This window comes from Oryza brachyantha, chromosome 11 (assembly GCF_000231095.2).
Source record: "Oryza brachyantha chromosome 11, ObraRS2, whole genome shotgun sequence".
Lineage (NCBI taxonomy): Eukaryota > Viridiplantae > Streptophyta > Magnoliopsida > Poales > Poaceae > Oryza > Oryza brachyantha.
In genome coordinates this window covers 10,740,311-10,765,235 of record NC_023173.2, presented here as the reverse complement: position 1 = coordinate 10,765,235, position 24,925 = coordinate 10,740,311, and the positions used below count along the sequence as shown (strand labels likewise).

Below are 24,925 nucleotides of genomic sequence, written 5' to 3'. Positions count from 1 at the left end.
TACATCAACTACCCTTCCGCTATGACTACCGAAGAAAATAGAGAAGAGAGATAAGGGATGACATGGAAGAGGACACATTGACCAAAGTGTATTACCGAGAGAACGCAGAAGGGAATTACACATAAGAGGACGCAGATATTGAGGTGGAGGACTATCCATCATAGATTTAATTCATGATGAAGAAACAAAGAAAATAAGATAGTAAAACACAAGATTTCAAATCCAGTCGTAAAGGTTCACTTCGTTTTCATTACGATTGAGAGGAAATGTTAGAGATACAGAATGTTAGAGATACAGATACATATAGTTAGACATAACAGACTCCAGTAGAGATTCTAGAGATATTGATAAAATCCTATAAAGATATAATAAAATATTTATTTTATATTCTAAGTTTCTATTTCATATATACGCTATAAATAAACTTTGAAGGGTCAGTGGAAATACTACGTAACATGGAAATTCTCTTCCTATTCGATATTTATGACAACAGGATCGAGATGAAATACGATGGTACGGTACCCATCGCTTTCTCACATGTTGGACAATTGTATTGATGATGGATCTGCGCTAACCTACTTTTGTTTTTTAAAAAATAGGCAAATGATATTCTTTTTAAAAGTGACCAATCATATTGCTTTTGTAGATGTCTCCCCTTTTGCCCCTAGGATATTAATGGTACTGTGAGTAGAACGTAAATAGGCATATTTATTGAAAATTTTCTTGAAAAACTTTCACCTTAGATATCCCCTATTATTATCTTCAAATAAGTGTTCTTTATATCCACAGATGGATAATTGCACAGCTACCCTGCGTTTGAATAACTCACAAAAAATAAAAACATGGTTTATGGCAACAATTCAAATATAGTACATCGGTTTTAAAATATATGCATTTTAAGTTTTTTTACCATTGATTAAGCACTTGTCAAAAGATTCTCTTTTGATTGCTTCAGTCATCAATTTTTGAATTTTGATTTAATTTGATTCGCTTTACAAGCATCTAATTGGCTTTAAATCATTTGAAATGATTGAAATTATCATAATTAGTAAAGATATACTTTATTATAGTAAACATTAAAATTTAAAAATACTTATATTTTGGAACGAACACATTAATTTCAAATTTTGCACGTTATATGCATGAAAAAAAAGGTTTGAGTCAATTTAATTGACCCCATTTGAAATAAATTTTTTACTTGACGATTGCCATGGATTCTTAGAGGTGTGGAGCAAATAATGTGGGGGCAACATAGTCAATGCCTTTATTTATTTGCCCCTCAGATTTGGAGCATCACACTATGAAAGTGGCTGGTGGAATATAAATTTAATTCGGGACCGCAGGACCACCTTTTTATATGTTTGTGTCTGGCATCATCTTTTTATATGTTTTCAGGTTCGAATCAAGGTCCAAAATTCAGACATCATCTTTGTAATTCAGTTCTCACTTAAAAGGAAAGCAGCACAGATCCAGAAGCAGTACGTCGGTGGGAAGCAGGATGGTGACGACGACGAGCTGCCGTCGTCGAGGGGGTTGGTGGTGCTGGTGGCTGCCTCTCGCCTGCTGCTCCGTCGTCCTCGTCTCTTGGCCGTCGCCGGCGGCGGCCGCCGCCACCACGGTGACGAGCCTGCCCGGATTTGACGGCCCGTTGCCCTTCTCCCTCGAGACCGGGTATGTGCATGCGTGTTATATGTGCAAATTAATTAAAAAGAATGGCTGCCTCCGATTTGGTTCGATCTTTTTCGGGGTGATTATTTTGGTTTTATTAAAGGGCTAAATGATATATTTGTAAATAAAAAATAATTCAGAAATAATGGATTTCTATATATATTCTTAGCGATTTAAGAACCAAATGAAAATAAACTTTAGTGAAAAAAATGAACTCTAAAATTATAATTTTTAAATTATACTTATGCTTATAAGCCAAAATTTAAATTTTTAACTTTGAAGTTGATTCTACGGTTTTTCATCGAAGTTTATATTTCAGCATTAAATTTTACATTGATAAAAGTTCAGGTATACAAGTTCTATTAAAAATATTTTTCGTTTAAACATATGCGATTTGACTTTTTCGATAAAAAAAACAACCAATCTCGTGTCCTCGCCGTCTACCGTTTTGATTTCCTCTGTCGTTATCATCAGCTAAATGAATATATAGCAACAGCAGCTCCTCACTTTGGGAAATTAGAGCAAGTTCAATAGTATAGTCAACTACTGGCTTCAATTCATCTATAATCAATCTAATAGTCAATTCATACAATAGCCACATATAAAATATAAATACATAGTTTCACATGTCATACAAACATTTTGTCTTGGAGCCCATATGCAGCTAGCTATAAATTAGTAGCCCACCTCTCTTCTTTCTCCTCTCTTATCTCTTTAAAATATACTTATAGCCAGCTTATAGCCTGCTATTGTACCTGCTCTTATATTTCTTAACTGACAATGTTAGGAAGTTAATTACTCTTATTGTTTCATTTTCTAGATAATGGATTAAAATCCAGCCTTGACTTCAAAGATGCTACAACCACTTATTACAAAGTTTAAAGATCCCAAACAATCCAACTTGGCCCATGCATAAAGGCAAAAAAAACCACTGAGCAAGAGAGAAACAACATGCATTTATTCAATTCTATTGCTAAATCTTGAACCAAAGTGCCCAAACACTTGCATAGCCAAAATCTCTAGGTTCTGACAGACAATAGAGATGACAGACAATAGAGATGACTTCCTTGCTTTTGTAGGATCGCCCAAAACCACATCTAATACGTCACTCTGAAAAGAACCTGCAAATATGATTTTGGATAGCATTTGTCAAATAGCACCTCATTCCTACTTAGCTAAAGAGCCCAGTAAATTATAGATGCTCCTATTAACATCGGACTTTTAACCTTCGTCCTATTTTCCATCCAACCAACTCCCTCCTAAGTATTCAATCAGTTTACAGAGTTTATTAGATTAGACATACGCGGCCAGGATGTTGGATTGCATATGAATACATCGAGGAGTCCTGAGTAATTTGTGTTGGTAGTTTTGGCTATTACGGATGTGTTCTTTTATTTATGAAAGATATCAAATTTGTATCATACCGGTTTAATAATTTAATTAAATTACAGAATTAAAAATATATTTCAAAATGTTAAGACTATGAAGTTGTATATAGACGCTTCATGTCTGTCCATCCGCTGTTTTGGAATTTTCGTACATTCTTGCTAATCTCTGTAAGAGTACTTTTCCATAGAAAAGTTATTAACATGATTTAATATATATGCACTAAATAACTAAATAACATGTATTCAGATTGATCTCGACCTCAACAATGAACCCATAGCTAACCCTCGTCTAGGAGAGAGATAAGCCACCAATCCAAGATTTTTTTTTTTTGAGTTACACATGTGGCTGTCGTTTGATGTCATGACCTCACTGTCCACAAGAAATATCTCACCAACACACCTTTACATCTCATAGTGTCTACTGGTACCATGTTATTCCAATATGCATTATCTACAAAGTTTTATGCCTCTTAATATCTCCATCCGAGGTCATTCAATGAATTCAAAATTTTACTTTTAAAATAGATCTAAACTTGTAATGTATATTCGGCGATAAAAAACGATTTTAAATAAAAATATTGTTAATTATAACTTTATAGATTTGATTGATCTCGACCTCAACATTAATATAGGTCTGAGATCATTCAAATTTAAAATTTTATTTTGCAAAGTTAAACTATAAATTATATCAAATTAAAATGTCCATGGTTAATAGAGTTCTAGATGATTCCTTGGGACCTACAACTATCGACGATCACAAATAGCATTATGGTAAGGGTGCCTTACCCCATATGAGGCAACTCTTACCAGTACAGCCATTGTAGGTGACATGTTATCTGTTAGCCTTGACCCATCAGACATCATGAATGATGGATTAAAATTGTGGTCCATCACATATGTGAGGTCATCTATGACAGGGATCATTCTCAGTGACCATATCTCAAACGGGCTATCTTTAACCAGTCAGACATGAGTCATCTCAAACAGATCAGTTTCATTTGCATAGAAATGACAAGTTAATTTGCATACCAGATTATGTATTATCTCCACCGGTTATAAACAGACATTTTCCTAGTGTATAGTTACGTGTGTGTATATAGATCCTACTATCAAGTGTAGCTACTCCCTTCACGTTTAAGGTGCAGAAACACTTTCACAACTATTTCTGCTTCCACCCAACAAAAAGTATAGACACTATTAAATCTCATATGAATGATACAAGAGTTTATATTTTCTGTTGGTGGAGAGCAGAAATATGTATAAAAGTGTTTCTGTACCTTAGACGTGAAGAGAGTAGCTACACCTGGTAATAGGATAGAGGCTTTATATATATATATATATATATATATATATATATATATATATATATATATATATATTTGCAAGCAACCAAAATCACATGTGGCCTGATTATGTATAGATTTATATGAAGTTCTCTCGCCATCTAAATATTACACCCTCCATTACATATTATAAGACTTTCTGAGTTTATCTAGATTCATCCATATATCAATATATACGAGTCTAGATTCATTACTTCACATATAAATCTAGGTCAGTATAGAAAATCTTATAATATAAAACAGAATATCATGTACTTCAGCATTTCATCCACTGAACATGTTCTCCCATGTTTCCTTGTTTGCATTCAGGTTCGACATCAACAAAAATAAACGTAAGGGCGCTCAAGCCCACTATGAGTGCCCCCTTCGTATTTTAATACATGATAAAGTTGATCTTGTTAGCACATATTTAACAATTTATCTTATTCAAAAAAATTACGTTAATTTTTTCATTGTGATGGGATTTATTACTAAGTCTATTTTAATTATAAGTTAAATTTTCGTATATTTGGATAAATCTGATGAATAAGCCAAATGATCAAAATGCGTACCAACTAGTTGAAACGTCATCTATGACCAAGCATGTAGTTATTTATTCACCATTAGTATTTCCACAGGCCGTCCCTTTTACATGGATCATGCATGCATCTTTATTTTTATGTTGTGCATATGATGATTTTTACCTTGGAACTTGTACTCTAGTTTGTATGGGATAAAAAAGGAGCCTGTTTGAGTGGGGTGAATAGTAGAAAATCTTTTAACAGAAATAACAAAACAAAAACTGATGGTGTGGGATACCTATAAATCGGGTATCCTTATCCTGCATGTATCCGCACAAGAAAGGGGTGTCGTATGAAGAAGACAACATTATCTTCTACTAGGTTGGTTAGAATTTAGTTACAACTGAATTGTATGTCGAGATTGATGTACTCTACTGTATCTAGGCCTTGATCTTATTATATTAGGTCTATATCCATAACTCTATCCCTCATTGTATAACGGGGTCAGGGATTACCCTCAAGGGGCAGGTGATATTCAGATCGGCTATCTCATTGTTGATCATCGACTATAAACACCAAGCATGACTGCAGGAGTAGGGTGTTATCTCTCATACCGAGAGCCTGAAGCTAGGCAACGGAAGAAGTATTTTAACACACGGGTGTATATACACCCGTTGCTTGCATATCATCTAATTAGTCATAAAAAATTGACAAGATAGTTTGATATGAGTTATATCCCTCCACCAACATGCAAGTTTAAATTTAACTTGTACAAGTTGTAGCAAAAATAACAAAAACAATTATGAATATGCGTATACTTAGTTTTAGTTTTGTTTGTTTTTTTGCTACAACTTGTAGAAATTAAATTTAAACTTACATGTTTGTGAAGTGATATAACTCGTATTAATCTATCTTGTCAAATTTTGTCATATTTTTTTATAACTATTTAGATGGCATGCAAGCACACGGGTGTATATACACCCACGTGCTAAAAACTGTTTCTCCTAGGTAACCCCTTGTTTATATCCAACCATTGATCTTTGTGCCTCGGTAGCCACCCCTATAGTATTACTACCGATCTAGACCGTTGACAGATGGACTAACTTAGCAATATTGATTACTCTTATGTTGCCAGTCAAACTACTCAAGATCAAGAGAAAATGACTTGATTAACTTAAACCTTAATTTCAAAATATCTTTAAAATTTACCTACAGAGCACTCTCTTAAACCTTAATTTTTCTCTACTGCAAAATTTATTCCCAATGGCCTTAGCTCCTCTTTTATTTGTATATAATAAACTACAAAATAAACAAGGAGTAGGACTCCTAGTCCCACTAGGACTTAATCTTTATATTTCCAAACCTATTACAATTTATCAAAATAACAAAAATAGAAATCAACATATGCAGCAGTGCAATTACTATGACAGCATAACTATTACGACAGTTCAATTTTTTCCTTCAAATTTCTTCATTATATTTTTGGTTCTTACACATAAAACATGTCAAGTCCATTACAATTCTATTCCCACGTGATATGTATGCTCCATGTGTCACCTTCTATTTAACACTGTCACCTTGCATTGTCTGGTCCTTAGCTCCTCCCTGAGCGGAGTCTATATTCCACCATTGATCGATTTAGATATCCAAGGTCCCTAACTCTAGTTCAACCATGTCACATGCACTAGGACAAAAATCCTTCTTTCGAGTGGACCAAAAAGTAGGTTGTACGCAACTTACTTCTCATCCGTCTGCAGAGAGTGTGATCACCCTGCGCTAGTAGTGGGTTGTGTGCGAAAGCAATATTAAATTAGTACTACCTCTATTTCATAATGTAAGATGTTCGACTTTTTTGGTTCTAACGTTTGACCATTCGTCTTATTCAAAAATTTAGTAAAAATATAAAAAATGACAAGTCGTTCTTAAAGTTATTTTGATAATAAAGTAAGTCATAAGAAAAATAAATAATATTTCTATAATTTTTTGAATAAGACAAATGGTCACACATTGCAAGTACGTTATGAAACGGATGGAGTAAGTAATTTGTCCCTGAAGTCATCTGCGAAGACTATTTTCACATGCATTTGTTGAGCAACCTGCGACGGTGCTCCATCTCGGAGGTTATCTATTCCAGTCGGCTCCCATCCTTGTATGTAAAGATGTGTTTTGCCTGCCTGTAAAAATGGTTTGCGGAGTCATGATAGCATCCCAATCCTACTATACCTTGGTTCCTTCTTGAACATAGTACCAATCCTCGCCATTGAGTAAGATTGATCTCTAGTTAGTTAGCTATATACAGATAGACAAACTAACCGTTTCAAAATAAATATCGCAGTGTGACATGATACACGCTCACACCAACAACATGACATATTTCAAAGCCAATTTATTTTAAAGAAATCAATTTGCAAGCCAATTGTTCATCACATAATATTGATCATGACTCTCTGCATCATAGCACTAAATTCTACATTAGGGTTTTCTCTTGTATTTGATAGATTTTAGATGTTCTATTTTTACGTGTAGGCTAAATCCTCTAAAAATATTTGTTGCATTAGACTAATCGACAATTGAATACCCTCACAACAACGATGGTTTAAGATTGCGAGGCTGCATTTAGATTTTAGATGCAATGGTAGCCCGTTAACGGAAGGACATAGTGGGATATTTTTTTCAATGAATATAGGTGCCCATCTATACACTCGCTCAGTTCATATTACATGTCACTTTAATTTTTTCTTTAGTGTCACACGAAGTCAAGACATCTACGTTTGACCAACTTTATAGAAAAAAATACAACAATATTTATGACACCAAATTAGTTTTATGAAACCCATCATTTAATTATTTTATAGTAAATTTGTTTGGTGTTAAAAATTCTACTATATTTTATAAACTTGGTCAAAAGTCAAAAATTTAAACTCAAAACACCTTTTAGCATGGAAAGTAGCGAGTTTTATCTTCTCTTATGTTGGGCTCTCAATCAAGACCTATCCATGTCGGTAGGATTGGGACTTTTCGTAGTACCAATATTCAAAACCAAGCCTAGTGAAGGAGCTTAAATGGTAGGAAAAAAGAATTCTGGAATACATCTACTAGGGGTATATGTAGACCGTATACGTATAGCAGGGGTTTACAGAATAGGAAAGCGATTACATCTGTATGGTATCAATCGGAGTTTGGTAACTGTCGGATTGCATTCCGCATGTGCTGGATCCGAGTTGTAACCAAATTTATCGGTCTTTCACCTCCTCCACCCGAGACTGGGATCGAATTTCTCGGTCTCGGACTTTTCGGTCTCGGTCTCGGCCTTTTCGGTTCGGTCTCTCGGTCTTGGTCCTTTGTGCCTAGGCTTACTCGTGGCTGAACGGAGATCTCTTCACCACGCCGGCCACACCTAGCTTCATCATCGCCAAGTGGTGATCCCATCACCACACTGAATGCATGCACCACCACCGTGTCAGATGCATCAAATACGTCGCCGCTGAGTGGTAATCTATTTACCATGTTGGCATGTCTCTCTTCGACATCAGGATCATCACCACCAAATGGTGATTGCATCTGTATGTCGACCATCATCATCGCCATCAACGAGAGAAATTGTGGAATATCGAACAGATAAGTAACTTTCATACTTCGTACATTTTCTGTAAAAGTTTCCTCTTTCTCCATCCTTCGACTACCCACGCCAAGTGGTTTTCACCCTCAGCAAGCCAGTCGAGGGCTATACTATATTATGTCAAACGGTTCTTTTAAAAGTCTATTGTTGAAAAGCTCTTTTTTTACCATGAGATCAATATCTAAATAAAGCTAAACAAACTTCGTGGCTACGCCCTACTTACCGTACCAAACCGAGTAATATGCAACGCTCCGCGCTGGCTAAATCTACTTGGGGGCTATCTTGATGGGTACACATCACAAGTTTACACAGCTCATTTTAGATTGTGAGATCTAAATTAGAATAAACACTTAAAGCAATAGCAAAACAATTTACATTACAGACAAACAAATGTCTTGCAAAAGACAGGTTACTGCTAATGGCTATATTTCTATTTGCATGTCAAGGACCCGAACTATGGAGTCAACACTGGCTTTAGCCTCTTCTATTAGCGCCAACGCCTCCTTCAAACCGTAATCGGCCACAAAACCTTTGACGGTGGCTAAAAAGACTACCCAGGGATAAAAGGACTTCATTGTGGCAAAGGCTTAGCAAGCCTCTATCATCGGAATGTCCCTCACCTTGTCGGCCACACACCCGGGTACCTCTCGAAGCCTTTCATTGGCTGACGTAGAGGTAAAGTTGGTCGCCATAGTCTCGAACGACCCGAAGATCGCCAAGGCTGTAGAAGCAAAGTAGTCCCAAGTAGCCTCGACTACTTTAAGTTGGGCCTCAATATCGGCTACTGCACCACGAGTGCTCTATCACATCAAATCTCCAAAATTATCGAACTAAAACAGTTCAATGGCTCCAATTCTCTAAAATCGACTAAGTGTTACTATGTCCCTCTGTGGGCCGAGCGGACCGATGCGTAAAACTCGGTGCTAGCATTGTTGATACCATGTCAATGAGAACATTGCAAGTTTATGGTTCGTCCAATCGGTGACATAAAATTCGTGATTTCTCACATTTCAGGAACCAATGGTGCGCCCATATAATGGGGTTCTAACTGTTTTTACACAAGAACTATTTGATATCGTCCATGACACTTAATTGCGCTTTTCATCTTGTGCCTAAACTTTGAGTAAACCCGAATATACTCGGTACTAACTACTCGGCTGTACCTGTTAGGCAGTACTGCATAACCTACCCGACAGGCACAATGTAATTATGAATTACATGTCTGGGGAGACACAACACAAAAACCATCACCAAACCACTCGGGTTCAAATCGCTCGGAGAGAGCAACGAAAGCTAGGTATCACTTGGGTCCGGATGCACTCAGAATAGTGTTGCTCGAGTCGGAAAACTCGACACTTCGAGAAATATCTCTTGGGTAACAGTCTATAGAAAACTCTACGTTTAATTGTTATGCATTTAAGCATAGAGTCAGGGGCTACACCTATTAGGCGCATCTCCGATGCACCTAAGCCTTTTTTCATATAGTCTCGAAAAGACTCAATGTTTAATTGTTACGCATTTAAGCATAGAGTCGGGGGCTACACCTAATAGGTGCATCTTCGATGCAGCTATTCCTTTCTTCCATTCGGAGGCATCCATAACCTCTACAATCATCACAAAGTACTCGGGATTACTCGGGAAGCACTCGGGGAGCGCCCGGGAAGCACTTGGATAACGTCAAACATACTGTGTGAAGATACACCTGATGATCAACAATCTACATGGATGATTTGCGCGGCTATGTATGACTCCAGGGCCTGCTGTGGAATATCTCTACTAGGGGTATCCGTAGACTATACATATATGTATAGTAGGGGGTTATCGAATAGGAAAGCGATTACATATGTATCAACCGAGTTTTGTAACTATCGGATTACATGTCGCATGTAGTGAATCCGAGTTATAACCGAATTAGGATAGATCCTAGTCTCATCATATTAGGACTCTACCTGTAAGCCCTATCCCCCACTATATAAGGGGGACAGGGGCACCCCTTATGGGCACGGCTAGACACATGACATATTCAAATCGGCTATCCTATCATTGATCTGGACACAATCAAATACAATTGCCAAGCAGGAGTAGGATATTATCTCGTATACCGAGAGCCTGAATCTGGGTAAATCGCCTTCTTCTTCATCCTAACCATCAAGTTCCTAGCTAGATAGCCACCCCATAGTTTTATTGCCGATCCAAATCATCGACAACAGTCAACTAAAAATTTTCAGTGAACCCAAAATTTAATTGACTAACTTGTGGATATTGATCGTCCTTAAGCCGTCGGTGCGACCGGTCGAGAATGATAGAACATAACAGGACAATAGTCCACCTATATTACATAAATATGTGTTTACAAAGTGCAAACAAAACACTCCTCTCAAACACAATTTTTCTCTCTCACATAAGTTGTTATCCCTAGGGCCTCAACCCCCCTTCTATTTTGACCAAAAACTACATCACTAACTAGGAGTAGGACTACTAGTCCTATTAGGACTCAATCTCTCAATTTTCAAAACCGAATTGAAAATATCAAATTAAATTATCTACTTATAATTCCGGTACCCAAACCGAAACCACATGCATTGCTACAGTAGCAACTGATAACTACCGTGGCAACCCGAATAGTATATTAGTCTATTTTTCTTCAAATTTCTCCACGATATTTCTAGTGCTTACACACAAAATATGTGAAGCTTGTTACAATTATATCTCTATATGGAATATATCCTCTGTGTATAACATTTATTCCACTCTGACATATGACATTGTTATCCATCTGGACCTCAGCTTCTCGCTGAGCCTAGTCCCGATCGCATTTAATTGATGTTGACCATATCACATGACATCATGACCATCGTAGACTTTGGCTCCTCCTCACTCTGACATATGCCATCTACACACGTAGATAAACCAACCATTTCAAGCACACATATCACAACCTGACATTCATCAGTCGTATTCAATCTCTCCAACACCATAAATATTTTTAAACCTATTTCTATAAAAATAATTTTGAAAGATAATTATTCATCACAGTATATTGATCACGACTCTAATCTTACACTTTATGCAGCATTCAAATAAGAAATTAGGGGATTAGACCAGTAAAGCTATTAGGAAGACACTTTTTTAAAATTTCATCATAGCAACCTGTATGTTTATCCTCCTCTTCAAGGATTGTGGGTCTAGCTTTTGTCTCCAGAAAAAAGAGGGAAAAAAATCTATCTGCTCGTTGATAATTATTTCTGTATGTACGTGGAGGTGAACAAGACCACTGGTGTGCGCCTCTTCAGCTCAGTCAGAGAATAATCCGGATGAAGACCCACTTTTGCTATGGATAATAGGTGGTCCTGGCTGCTCTGGTGTCATTGCACTGACCTACGAGATAGGTAACTATACCACTATTTTGTATTAAAATATTTAGAAGAAAGTCATGGGTGGTAATGAACTACTTATTAGTTATTACGCTCCAAAATATAGTTATTTTTAGCATTTCAATCTTGTCCTATCCATCCCTTCTTATTCAAGATATCTCCCATTTTATCCTCACCTATCATCCAACTCATTTATTAAATGCCACTCTATTATTTTCTTCTTCATCTTAATACCTTTTATTAAATGCCACTCTAGTATTTTCTTCTTAATCTTAATATCTGTTAAATAACATACAAAGATCATGTTGCAATGATCAAGATCTATAACTTTTATTTTGTTCATTTTCTATATAACTTTTTTTAAACAGTTCGAATTTGAATTTGAAAATATGACGAACTCAAACAACATTTTAAAATATGAAATGATTTCAACTAAAAAATCATCAAAAACAAAGTTTTATAACTCATCAAGATCTATAACTTTTATTTTGGTCATTTTCTATATAACATTTTTTAAATAATTTGAATTTGAATTTGAAAATATGACAACTTCAAAAATCATTTTGAAATACTAAATGATTTCAGTTGAAAAGTTATTAACAATAAAGATGTATAACTCATCTAGATCTATATGATGAGTTATCAACAACAAAGATGTATAGCTTATCAAGATATAGATCTAGATAAGTTATACGTCTTTGTTGTTGATGACTTTTTCAGTTGAAATCATTTAGTATTTTAAAATATTTTTTGAAGTTGTCATATTTTCAAATTCAAGTTCAAACTGTTCAAAAAAATATTGTATAAAAAATGAATAAAATAAAAGTTATAGATATGGATGAGTTATACAACTTTGTTGTTGATGATTTTTTTAATGAATGTATATGAACTGCGGTTTTGTTAAATAGATTGATGGTTGTATCTTTTTAATGAATGTATATGAATTGGGGGTGTTAGGATGTGATATCCTGGCCCAGGGATTAATAGAATTAATAGAATACTTATACTAACAAATTACAATTTCTTTCTCGGAAACAATCTTACTAGTAAGGCACAAGAGTGAGGGACAAATGACTTTCCCCGTCAGAGATGACCAAAGAAGCACACGTATGACAAAATTTATTTATTTTTATGACGGACCATATTCTAGGCCCGATTAAGATGAATGTCATCCGTGATGATCATATGCCCGATTGAGATATTTTCTAACATCATTAACATTTGTTTAGTGACGGGAGGTATGTCCGATAGAGATGACACTTTAAGCCCGTTAGAGAGAACCGATTCCGTTCTAGTGATCCAACTCATATCCATTTCCCATTCATTAAATGCCACTCTATTATTTTCTTCATCTTAATACCATTTATTAAATGCCACTCTAGTATTTTGTGCTTAATCTTAATATCTGCTAAATAACCTACTGCAATGCTCATTGTACTTGGTTGATTGTTGATGTGCATATATGCTTTTTTAGGGCCAATCGAATTTGCTGCGAAATATTACTACAGAGGAGTGCCCAAATTGATCTACAGGCCACAAACATGGACTAAGGTTGACTGCATTAATTCACCATGTATTACCAAACAAGTTTATTTTTATAGATGCACCAGCCAAACAAGTTACACGTCCATATCTATATCCAATGGATATATTAGATTGAATGATTTTGCAGATGAGCAATATAATATTCGTGGATTCTCCGGTAGGGACAGGGTTCTCGTATGCCACCACACAGGAAGGGTTCAAATCTAGTGATACCAAAGCAGTGCAGCAACTTCTTATTTTCCTCAAAGAGGTAACTTTACAACGTACAGGTGCTAAGAATTTCACCCATTCTTTGTCTGCTATTGTATGAAATTAATCAAAAGAAGTGATTAATTATAATGAAGATAAAAGCGAAATTCTGCTAATACAGGAATTTCTTGCATTGCATTGCACAATAGTACAGGTCATTAACATAAGCATTTAGGAGTCAAATATATAAGTCTTTTAAGGGAGAATATCGACACTCCACATAAAAAAACTCACACTTTGGCTTGTTCAATACGGATTGGGATTCCTCTGCAGTCGACTGTCCCGTGCAGTCGTCACTGACATATGGTTCCGAGGGGCTACAACGATATCCTCTGCAATCCACTGCAATCAACTGCAGACAATCCAGTTCCTACTTGCCTCTGCTATGTATCATAGGAAGCCCTGGCCTGTAATATCCATGCAGTAGGTGTCACAATTGTCAATCTCCCTAAAATATCATCTGCCAAAGAAATTCATACCTTGGGTGTGATTTCAGCAGAATTTACTATTTTCTCTTGCATGTTGGCGAGATTTGGAGCATGTCTTTTCTAGGGACCTTAATTAGGTGTGATTTTTAGCAATTCATGTCCTTGATGATTTATCTCAGGCAATAGAGCCGAAGCTAATAATTATTGCCGTGTTCTGTTGATGGTACTAAATCCATGTCCTTGATGTACGAAATTTTGTAGAGAATCACTGTGCTTTGGCTGAAACTAAATCGCCATGTTCTTGCTTTTTTTTTTTTTTTTTTTTTTTTTTGCAGTGGCTTCAAGAACATCCTCGCTTTTCGCAGAATCCACTGTATATTGCAGGTGACTCGTATGGTGGTATGATTGTACCCACGCTTACGCTAGCAATCGACGAAAGTAAGCTCCTTTGCTTTACTTAGTAAGTTAGTATTATGCTTGTTTTTTTGTTGCGGAAAACAGAATATTCCGAGACTATTACAGAGCATTAATTTTGAACAATTATTATAAATTTTGCTAGTGTAGTTTGGTAGTTAAAAATCATGCCAACATTTTACATGCAGAACCACGTACCGTTAAAATTTACTAAAAAAACCTGAATTTACTAAAAATATATATGACACACCTGAATTTACACAGGAAGTTCACGAGACAAACGGCTAAAGGCTATCATCGTATAACATATACGAATAATTGTTAACTCAAATATTTGTTCTTACTATTTACATGCCATTCTTGTTAGTTGGCAAATGCTAGCAACAAAAGTTATCTGCTAAGACCCTGCTTGGATATTAGGGACTTTTTTAAGTCTCTGTCACATCGGATGTTTGGACACTAATTAGAAGTATTAAATATAGATTATTAATAAAACTCACCTTATACTTTGGACTATTTCGCGAGACGAATCTATTAAGCATAATTAGTCCATGATGAGCGAATATGATGCTACCGTAAATATTTGCTAATCATGGCTTAATTAGGCTTTAAAATATTTGTCTAATGAAATAGTTTTTATTTATACAATTAGTTTTATTACCGATCTATATTTAATAACCCTAATTAACCTCCACTCTGATATGACAAGGGAAAAAAATCTCTGTATTCATACAGCCCCTAACTTAATACCATCTAGAAACTACTACTAAATGATATAATTTTGATTTTCATGAGTCATGGCTGACCTACCGACAGCCTAATATGTCTGTATAAAATGAAGCAGGCGAAGAACCACTGTTTAATCTGAAGGTCTGACGTTACTGTCAGATAATAAAATCTGTGAAATTTGATATTTGGCATCTCAATTGTTTCAATAAAATTTATGCCATTCTGGCATGTAACTAAATTAAGTGTTCAACCCATTTATTTATTTTGTTTGTTTAAATCAGGGATACATTGCTGGAAATCCACTGACCGATCGCCAATTTGATGATGATGGTAAAATTCCATTTTATCATGGCATGGGATTTATATCCGATGAACTTTATGAGGTAATACATCATCTAATATAACTTATTTGTTTCCAAAAAAAACTATTTCACAATCAGTAACAGAGTTCATATATATGCCTGAGCCTGACCACCAGTTATCTCTATGTGAAAAATTATATATATATATATATATATGTATATATATATTATTTATTGACTACTCAAACTGATTTCATATCAGAAAGCGAAGGATTCATGTGGAGGAAAATACAGTACCCCGAGCAATGTTTTGTGTGCACAGTCGGTCCAAGCTATACACGATGTAAGACCGCTGGAAAATGTATTTCTGTTTCTGCAATTATTATCAACCTTACCTTTTCACTTCTGTCTATATTTATAAGCCAAAATTTGAATTTTTGGCTAAAAATTTCAAGTCGATTTTAGGTTTTCTATCATCCTAGTTTATTTTTCAGTCTATAGAAGTTTTATTCATAGATTATTTTTTATTTATAACTATGTCGCCATCCCTCATATAAAATTTATACGTTCTGCGGTCTAACTACATATGTTACAAATTCATTGACATATATTTCACCGATTAATCAGTGCACAAAGGACATCAACGTGCAACACTGCTACACGTCCTCGAGCCATCTTGTGAAGAAGTCTGGAGCCCCAGGACTCGTAACTCTGCAGCGATGGATGGAACGAGTAGACTCATGCTGAAATCTAATCCTGTTAATGATGATCCTCCAACGTTTGAGTGTAGAGTTGAGTGCACAAAAATTTTGACATGCATTATACAAAGAATGTTTCTTGTATAACATTTGTTCTAAGAATGTTTATTTTGGCTAATTTATCGCAGAAAGCTTCCTACGCGGTACTAAAGATGTGGGCAAATGATGAAACCGTAAGGGGGAGTCTTGGTGTGCACAAGGTACTTAATTTACCTCAGATTTTGATTTTAGTTTCCATATCAGTTGCATATTTCTTCCGATTAGGGAAAAAATGGTCTTAAACCAGCAAAAATTAACAGATTAAGAATTGTTGTTGGGTTGTCAGTATTTGTAATTATTTTATGGCAGTACAATTTCTGATAAAGTATTTTCATGCTAGTTGTTGGGCTAAATTTGTGGAAACATTAAGGGTTGCATGAATAATGCGATTTTAAAGTTACTTTTTGATAGATTTTTAAGAAAAAACACACACTTTTACCATTTAGGGAAGCATGCTCATAGGAAACAAAATTTTCAGCCTATTTATCAATCTGAAATGAACGAAGCCTAATAAGCGACCAATACCTGGAAAATTGGGGCCACTATTAGTCATACATGACACTCATTCATACTAATGTACCCAGCACTCACTACTGAGAAAATCTTTATCGCAGGCGGCCCAAAAAGGTCTTCGCAGGCGGGGAGGCCGCCCGCCTGTACGTAAACGACTGCGAAGATATCCGATCTTCACAGGCGGGTAGGCCGCCCGCCTGCGAAGATACTTTTCGCATGCGGGCGTTGACTAGTCCTGTCCGCTTGTGAAAATAGAAAACCGCCGCGTGTAAAAAATAGGAAATCCGCCTACGGAGATAGGTAGAAATTTTTGAAATATAATTATAATTTGCCTGTAAATATAATAATAATTTGTCCGTTAATAGAAATTCTTGCAGGTAGATTTTTATGTAGATATATTGGAAGATTATCAAGCATTTGGAATGAAGAAATTTACATATAAGGCATAGCTGAAAAGTGTTGCCAAAATATATATATTACAATATTTTTATACATTGTTACTTCAAATATGTCATCGTACATTGTTACGAATCCTCCTGTTGATAGCATAGCAGCAGTAGATCCAGTAGATGTTGCGACCCTAAGACCACTTGACCTACAGTTAATTAAATGCGAGCTCTCTCCAGTGCTGCTTCTCTTCCTGAGATGATAATACGTCAGAATTGACTAAAAAATTAAAACAACACAATTTGCAAAGAATTGAAGGTAGTATACCTAAGTGAGAATCGTCCACTTGCTGGACAAGCATGTGACACCAATATATCATCGAGAGCATAAGTTGGTAGCTCAAGTCCATTTAGCTTCACTGAGATCCTTGACAACTCTGAAGGTTGCGTACTACCATCAATGGTTGCATCAAGTATCTAGGAATTGTCATGATCAAGAGAACAAAGATCGTTCAAAACATTCATTAATGTTTAGACTAGTGTGAATTCCAGTAATAGAAGAATTGAATTCCTGCCCACCCACCCCCACCCCCCAAAAAATTGCAATAGAAAGTTACCTGCTCGAAGTTTGCAGCAATAGCTGCACAAAGATACCTTGTGCTTCTCCTTGCATCAAATTCATCAGTTAACTCATCAACCTGCAAGGAAACTAGAAAACTATTCAATAAATATACGTAATAAAGAATATAGATAAGCATCAGCCTACTTGGAAGCATGCCAAAAGCAACTTAAACAAACATAGCTTATGTGATTTACCTAGCTATATGATGAAGGAAAAGGAGTATAAATTGCACTTTCGAGCATGGCTCACACACACAGGCATTTCAACAAACAGTTGGTGTGCTCCACACCAGCACACAGGAAGTTCAAGAGACATGCAACTAAGATGAAGATGACTGCCCATAGAAAGAAAAAATGAACGAAACGAGAAGCCCTCCATCTTGAACCATCACCTCGAAGAACATGTAACTCTGATCCATTTGAACCCAAAATGTGACAAAAAGAAAAAAAGTTTCAAACGGACACCTCTTGAGTTTCGATCAGAAACGACCGCATGGGGCGGCGTCGGCGGCGGTGGAGTCCGGAGGATGGGGGTGCGACGGCGGCGGCAGCCGGACGTCGAAGCGCGGCGGCGGAGGTTGGAGGGTGGCGAAAAAATTTGGCAACCTTACGGCGCCAAAAATGTAGGGTTCGCGTCTAGGACTTAGAAATTTTGGGGCAGCGGGCGGGCGCTTATATAGGCGAAAAGGTTTTTGTAGGCAGGCGGACCGCCTGCGAAGAAGATCTTTGCAGGCGGACACCCGCCTGTGAAAATCTTTTTCACTATCTTCGCAGGCGGACGGGTTGCCTGTGAAAATGTAACCCCTACACAGCATAACCATCTTCGCAAACGGCCCGTCCGCCTGCGAAAATTGTTACAGATGTGAATGTATTTATTTTGAATTTTTTTAGTTCATTTTTGAAATTTGTAAATGTATACGGTAGTTGTAATATACATATTAATTTTTCATACAAATATAGAAACCTTAATATTATTACTTTTAATTTTTTAAAAAAATTTCCATACAATGGTAGGTTCACATAAAAATTTGGTACTAAATTTTGAAACTTGTTTTTAAATGGTAATTGCGCATAAAAAAAGTAAAAACTAATATGGAAAATGTTAGTAAAATTTTTTAGTTCATTTTTGAAATTTGTAAATGTATACAGTAGTTGTAATAAAAATATTAATTTTACGTACAAATATAGAAACCTTAATGTTATTACTTTTAATTTTTTTTAGAACTTCCCATACAATGGTAGGTTCACATGAAAATTTGCTACTAAATTTTGAAACCTCTTTTTAAAAAACGTTTAACAACATATAAAAAATTGTACATTGTACCCTACAAATGGTAATTACGCATAAAAAATAGTAAAAACTAATATGCAAAACGTTGAGTAAAATTTTTGGTCAATTCCAACATAAATAGGGGCATCTTTGCAGGCGACCCATACAAGAGGTGCCTGCGAAAATGGATTTTATCAAGCGCACGACGCCTACCACCTGCGAACATCGATCTTCGTAGGCGACGCTTATATGGCCCACTTGTAAATATCCATCTTCTCAGGTGGACCGCCCCCTCTAGGCTGGGTACAATTTTTGCAGACGGTGTTTTAGCTTTGAAGGACATGTCCGCCTGTGAAAATCAAACCCCTATGACGCTGAAAATGAGTTTTCTAGTAGTGACTTAACCCTTACTAATTTTGGCTCATCCCAGGTTTACTTCCAAATATACAAATATGTTAGTAGAATAACATATGGATTATTTTCTCTCGATATGCAGAGTTTACTGTGAATATTACCGAAAAGGGTAAGCAACATAACTCATCTAGTAGTAATTTAAGAGTGAATCATTTCTCAGTAAGAGCAATTAGTATAAGCCCTTAGGTGTTATCCCTAAAAGTGCCATCTAGGATTGACTGAGGGAAAGAGAGAAGCAAGGAGAGAGATACGCCATCTTTCATACAAGAGACAACCCTTCATGAGTTCGAAGAATTGTGCAAGGATTAGTAAGACAGGACAAATATAATGGTATCAGAGTTTGTGTATTAGATGTTATATAATTACATATTGTATGTTAATTAATGTGGAGATGATATGAAGAAAAATAGAGGGAGGTAGTGATTGTCTCTATTATAAACCTTGCTCTAAGACCTTGTCTAGATGAACCTTAGTAATGGCCATCCACATGGTGGGTGAGGATTTTGAACTAAAATCTGAAGCTACCCTAGTGGATTGACCTAGATGGATGTCGATCCAATCAATAAATTTGCACTGGACAACAATACCTGCGAATACATGATGTGTATTTTGCTACAATACAGGGAACAATTGGACGCTGGAAAAGATGCAATCTCAGTATAGAGTACACTCGAGACCTCCGAAGTACAGTGGAGTATCATTCAAAGTTAATAAGGAAAGGATACAGAGCAATCATATACAGGTAATTGATCACGCATTTATTCAAACTACAATGCAGTTCTACTTACAGGCTGTTAACTACCACATTAGAAATTAAATCAATTCTTTTATAAGATTTTGTAATTCTTATTTATATGTCATACTATAATATTTACATATTAATTTCTATTTAAAGTATTGCCATTGATTCCGTAATGACATGAGCATAACAATCTCGCCACAAGACAATTGGCCCCTGTGTCGCTCGAGCCCTATGATAACCCTGGTGACGAATAGGACGGCGGCCACCACCCCCTCCCCCTCCTCATTCCCTTACCTCACCACTGCCCGAGCAACTCACTGACGAGCTTGTGCAGTAGCAAGGACGGTGATAGCGGGGCTTTCCCCCGGTGATAACATGGCCTAAAGGGCGAAGGCGGCACAGAGATGTATCAGGCGGCAATGGTGGAAGCACACAAGCAGCTATATGGCCTGGGGTAATGGCACGAGCGTCCTTTGAAGAGCCGGTGTGGTGGTAACCTCATGTGGATTGGTTGGGTGTGCTAGAGGAGAATTCAATAGCGAAAGCCTTGCTAGACCATTTGTCAGCTCGACAACAACAATGCCGCTAAGCGTTCTCAGGGTGAAAACCTTCCTCTAACTTCCTGACGAGCAATGGCAGCATTCTGTATTTCTGTATCGCATCCTCCATGGGGGCATTGGTTAGAGAACCCTCACGCAACAACGGTTGTTCAGGGACTCCGTCTCATCTCTTAAGCTCTTCAAGCCTAGGTGATCAGCGGAGCCCTTGGTCACCCATGTTCCATTTTGTATATCGTGAGAGACTAGATCTATTTGGATGGGTTTGACTGGTGTTATTGAAGTTGTTTTAGTGCAGGGTGTGCTAAAGCTCGGCAGTGATGACACACTGTGGTGGTGCTGGTGCTTGTCGTGGCAAGTCACAACTCTTCGTGGCTTGTGCTGAGGTCCATCATCGGGGGTCAACCCCATTTATTCCTTCTAACGGTACCTTTAGCTAGAATAACGTGATCATTATTGAGTCAAAGTTGTTATGTAGGTGGCAGACATAGCAACAATAATATGTGTCTACGAAGTCTTACCTGATCGTCTACTTTTACGATAATTGTGTATCGACGCCTTATGTTGGGCTCTGCCATTGCCTTAGTTTTCAGGGGTTAAAACCGAGTGTCGTGTGTTACTCTGGTTTTTTTTAACCTTGTCTGGTTCTTTACGCTTATGTGAAATAGTAACGTCAGTTCTTCTATCTATTTTAGTTTAAAGAATACATACATTACCTTTTCACGTAATTAATAAATAATGTAGCGGTGATCATGATGGTGGCATGACCATCGTTGGCACACAAGCATGGATCAAGGTTCTTAACCTTTCAATAGCGGATGATTGGCGACCATGGTATGTCGCTGGAGAAGTTGCCGGGTAAGATTTAAACATTTTCATTTACACGAATGTGAATAGTAATTTTAAGATTCTCTTAGGTGGAATTAATCTACATTGTTCCATGACATTTTGTATGTTCATTGAGGACGTACAAACATTTGTAATACTAAATTGTATGATCTCTTTGTTTTCTCGTTAGAGATGAGGTATATCATGTAGGGGTGATAAAGTGGCTAACTATTTTGCCGATAAAAAATTTAGGGTTAGGTCTAAAATGGGTTGAGCAAAAATTTTATAGTTTAAGTAGGGTTGTGAAATGATCCAAATACGTTTTCCAATTACCACCCTAATGGCAGGAGAGTGACTACAAACTAAAATTATAAGTTGTGCCATTAAGCCCATGGTATAAACACACACAGATAATATAAATCTTGTGTTCATTGGTAACTCAACAATAGAAAATTGTCCCAATCATCTTACTTTGTTCATAAAGTCCATGCACCAAGTGTGGTATATCTAGCTATGGCTTCTCAATAAACATAGAAACTGAGAAATACAAAGGTATCTCATATTTAACTACTGTTTTGACACTTTGACTAATCAGTAATCACATGCATGTTGGGAAAGTGTCTGACAGGTGAGAGATTTATTTGTTCTTCCAAAATATATATAACACCGTTGGATATTGTAATATTCTCTTCTCAGACGTCTAACAACATGTGCTTGTATATCTTTCCTTAGCTAACCTAGTTATAATTTGTTTTTATAGATTCACGAGAAGCTATGCCAATAATAACCTAACATACGCAACAGTGAAGGTGAGTTTCATGTCTATGAGCATGTTTTTGTTACTTTACAATTTGATGATTGTTAACATGATAGTATTTAATACTACATCTGTCCTAAATATTTGACACTGTTGACTTTGTTATACATGTTTGGCCATTCATTTTATTCAAATTTATATAATTATTAATTATTTTTATATCATTTGATTTATTGTTAAGTATACTTTTATGCATATATAGAGCTTTACATATTTTGTAATTTTTTTGAATAAGATGAATAATCAAACGTATATAAAAAAGTCAACAGCGTCAAACATTTAGCACCGGAGAGAGTACTGTTTTTTTCCAGAGATTGTCCACGTGTGGAAAATATATACATTTATAACTGATGACAATGGTTTATGTTTACACCATTGCAGGGTGCTGGTCACACTGCTCCAGAGTACAAACCCAAGGAATGTTTCGAGATGTTCGCAAGATGGATGTCAGGCATCCCACTCTGACGTATACTATTCAATTGCCCAGAACAAATTATCCATGATAATTTGAGCGTGGTCACATCAGAGATAAAACCAATATGTTTTCATATGTGCTTTACCTTATTGAAATACTTAAGGAAGAACAGTACTACCTCTGTTTTATTATGATGTTTGACTTTTTGGTTTTAACGATTGATCATTCATCTTATTCAAAAATTTAGTATAAATATAGAAAATAATAAGTTATGCTTGAAGTTCTTTTGATGATAAAGTAAGTGACAAGAAAAATAAATGATATTTCTATAATTTTTTAAATAAGACAAATGGTCAAACATTATAAACAAAAAAGTCAAACATCTTACATTATAAAATGGAGGGAGTAATATATAGGATGATAGTTAAGGAAAAACAGCTACAAAATGTAAGATCGATTATTTGTGCAATTCTATCATATATTGACGATTAAAAGGACTGCACATGGGCAAAAAAAACATTATTGAATTACTTGTTGATATTTTCTTAATATGGTTGCTCATTTTGTGTTTCGCATGGGGCCTTAAATGCTTTGCTGTATCCAGAAAACAAACTTCAGTAATCTTTTCACTTTTTGAATGAAAAAGGCAAATGAAATATTTGCAAATGAATAATAATTTATAAATAAAACTTTTATATACATGTTCTTAGCGATATAAAACATAAGGATGAAAACACAATCTAAACTATATACACAAAATATCTATAGTTGCTACCAATCTTCGCTATGTATCCGTGCCCCTTTTAGGCATCATGTTACCTACTAATCAACCGTTCTTGTCAACCTAGAAAAAAAAAGTATAACCATTCATGCACTATCAAGTTGAAAATAGACTATATATATATGTGAAGTAAGAAATTAAAAAATATCTATAATTGCAGGCCACACAATATCAAGTCCAAGGACATTATCAATAATTATGTAGCTTTTGTATGGCCTAATCAATTCTTCAGAGCTTGCTAATGGAACATTAACATGCACCACCAAGAACTTAGTTCCAATCTCCATCCAAACCTCCAACTTTGCGCGTTGGATCAAAACTTAGAGCATCCCCAACAGCTCATCCATCATATCCTCTATCTTAGAAATAAAGGATGAAGAGTAAAAATTGAGTTCCAGCAGAACATCTATCTCATCATCTATTTTTGGATGTTATCTATATTAGGAGAGAGAACCTCTATATTTAGATGTTCTCTCCAATTCTCCAAATAGATATAGAGGATGTTATATATAGATGATCTGCTGGAGTACAAGAGATATGAAGGATAAAAGTGTTTTAGATGATCATCCAAATAAAGATATGGATGACCAAATTTAGATGAGCTGTTGGGGATGCTCTTACGATAGTTGCAAGGGCTACATTTTTATTTTGATTTTTTCAGCGTTTTCAGTAAACTCTAGTTCCAATCGGTTACATAAATACATATCCATTAGCATCATTTGTTAGACATCAAGAAACTTTTGTATCGAAAGCAATCATAGCAAGAACTTTTGTATGGAAAGCAATCATATCCCCTTCCCCTTCATCTCTGCGCCCTGCACGTGCTCGGCTTCCACAAGCTCGCACTCACCATCGCCTCAGTGTTGCTCGTTTTAGATAATTCAATTCAATCATAAATAATAGATTACGAATTTAAATCCTAATCAATACATCATCACCGATAAATTCAAATGCGGAAAACTAAATAAACCTGCAGATGAAGCCATCTGATTCCCTTCTTTTCTTTTCTTCAATTCCGTCTTCTTTCCTTCGTCTCCGGCAAGATTAGATCGCCGGTGATCTGATTTGAATCTCCGACCTTCGGGTCTCTAACGGCACTGTCCTGGAATCGCCGCATGAAACCCTTCCAGCGCGTCTCTGATCGGGAGAGCTTGATTTCGAATTTCTGGTTGAGAGAATAAGCGACACGAGCGTCCCCGTGGGCTCCTCTTCTTTTATATAGCAC

At 36.2% G+C, this 24,925-nt stretch overlaps 1 protein-coding gene across 1 annotated transcript; it reads left to right on the top strand.

The window, feature by feature from the left end:
* The first annotated feature begins 1,383 nt into the window (after positions 1 to 1,383).
* Positions 1,384 to 23,024, top strand: LOC102708290 (serine carboxypeptidase-like 19). Its single transcript, XM_040528531.1, has 12 exons — positions 1,384 to 1,671; positions 11,789 to 11,907; positions 13,367 to 13,443; positions 13,565 to 13,687; positions 14,450 to 14,552; positions 15,822 to 15,902; positions 16,187 to 16,350; positions 16,446 to 16,517; positions 20,184 to 20,302; positions 21,604 to 21,717; positions 22,448 to 22,496; positions 22,886 to 23,024. The coding sequence occupies exons 1-12, from the start codon at positions 1,499 to 1,501 to the stop codon at positions 22,967 to 22,969; spliced, it is 1,278 nt and encodes a 425-aa protein (XP_040384465.1). The 5' UTR covers positions 1,384 to 1,498; the 3' UTR covers positions 22,970 to 23,024.
* The last annotated feature ends 1,901 nt before the right edge of the window (positions 23,025 to 24,925 follow it).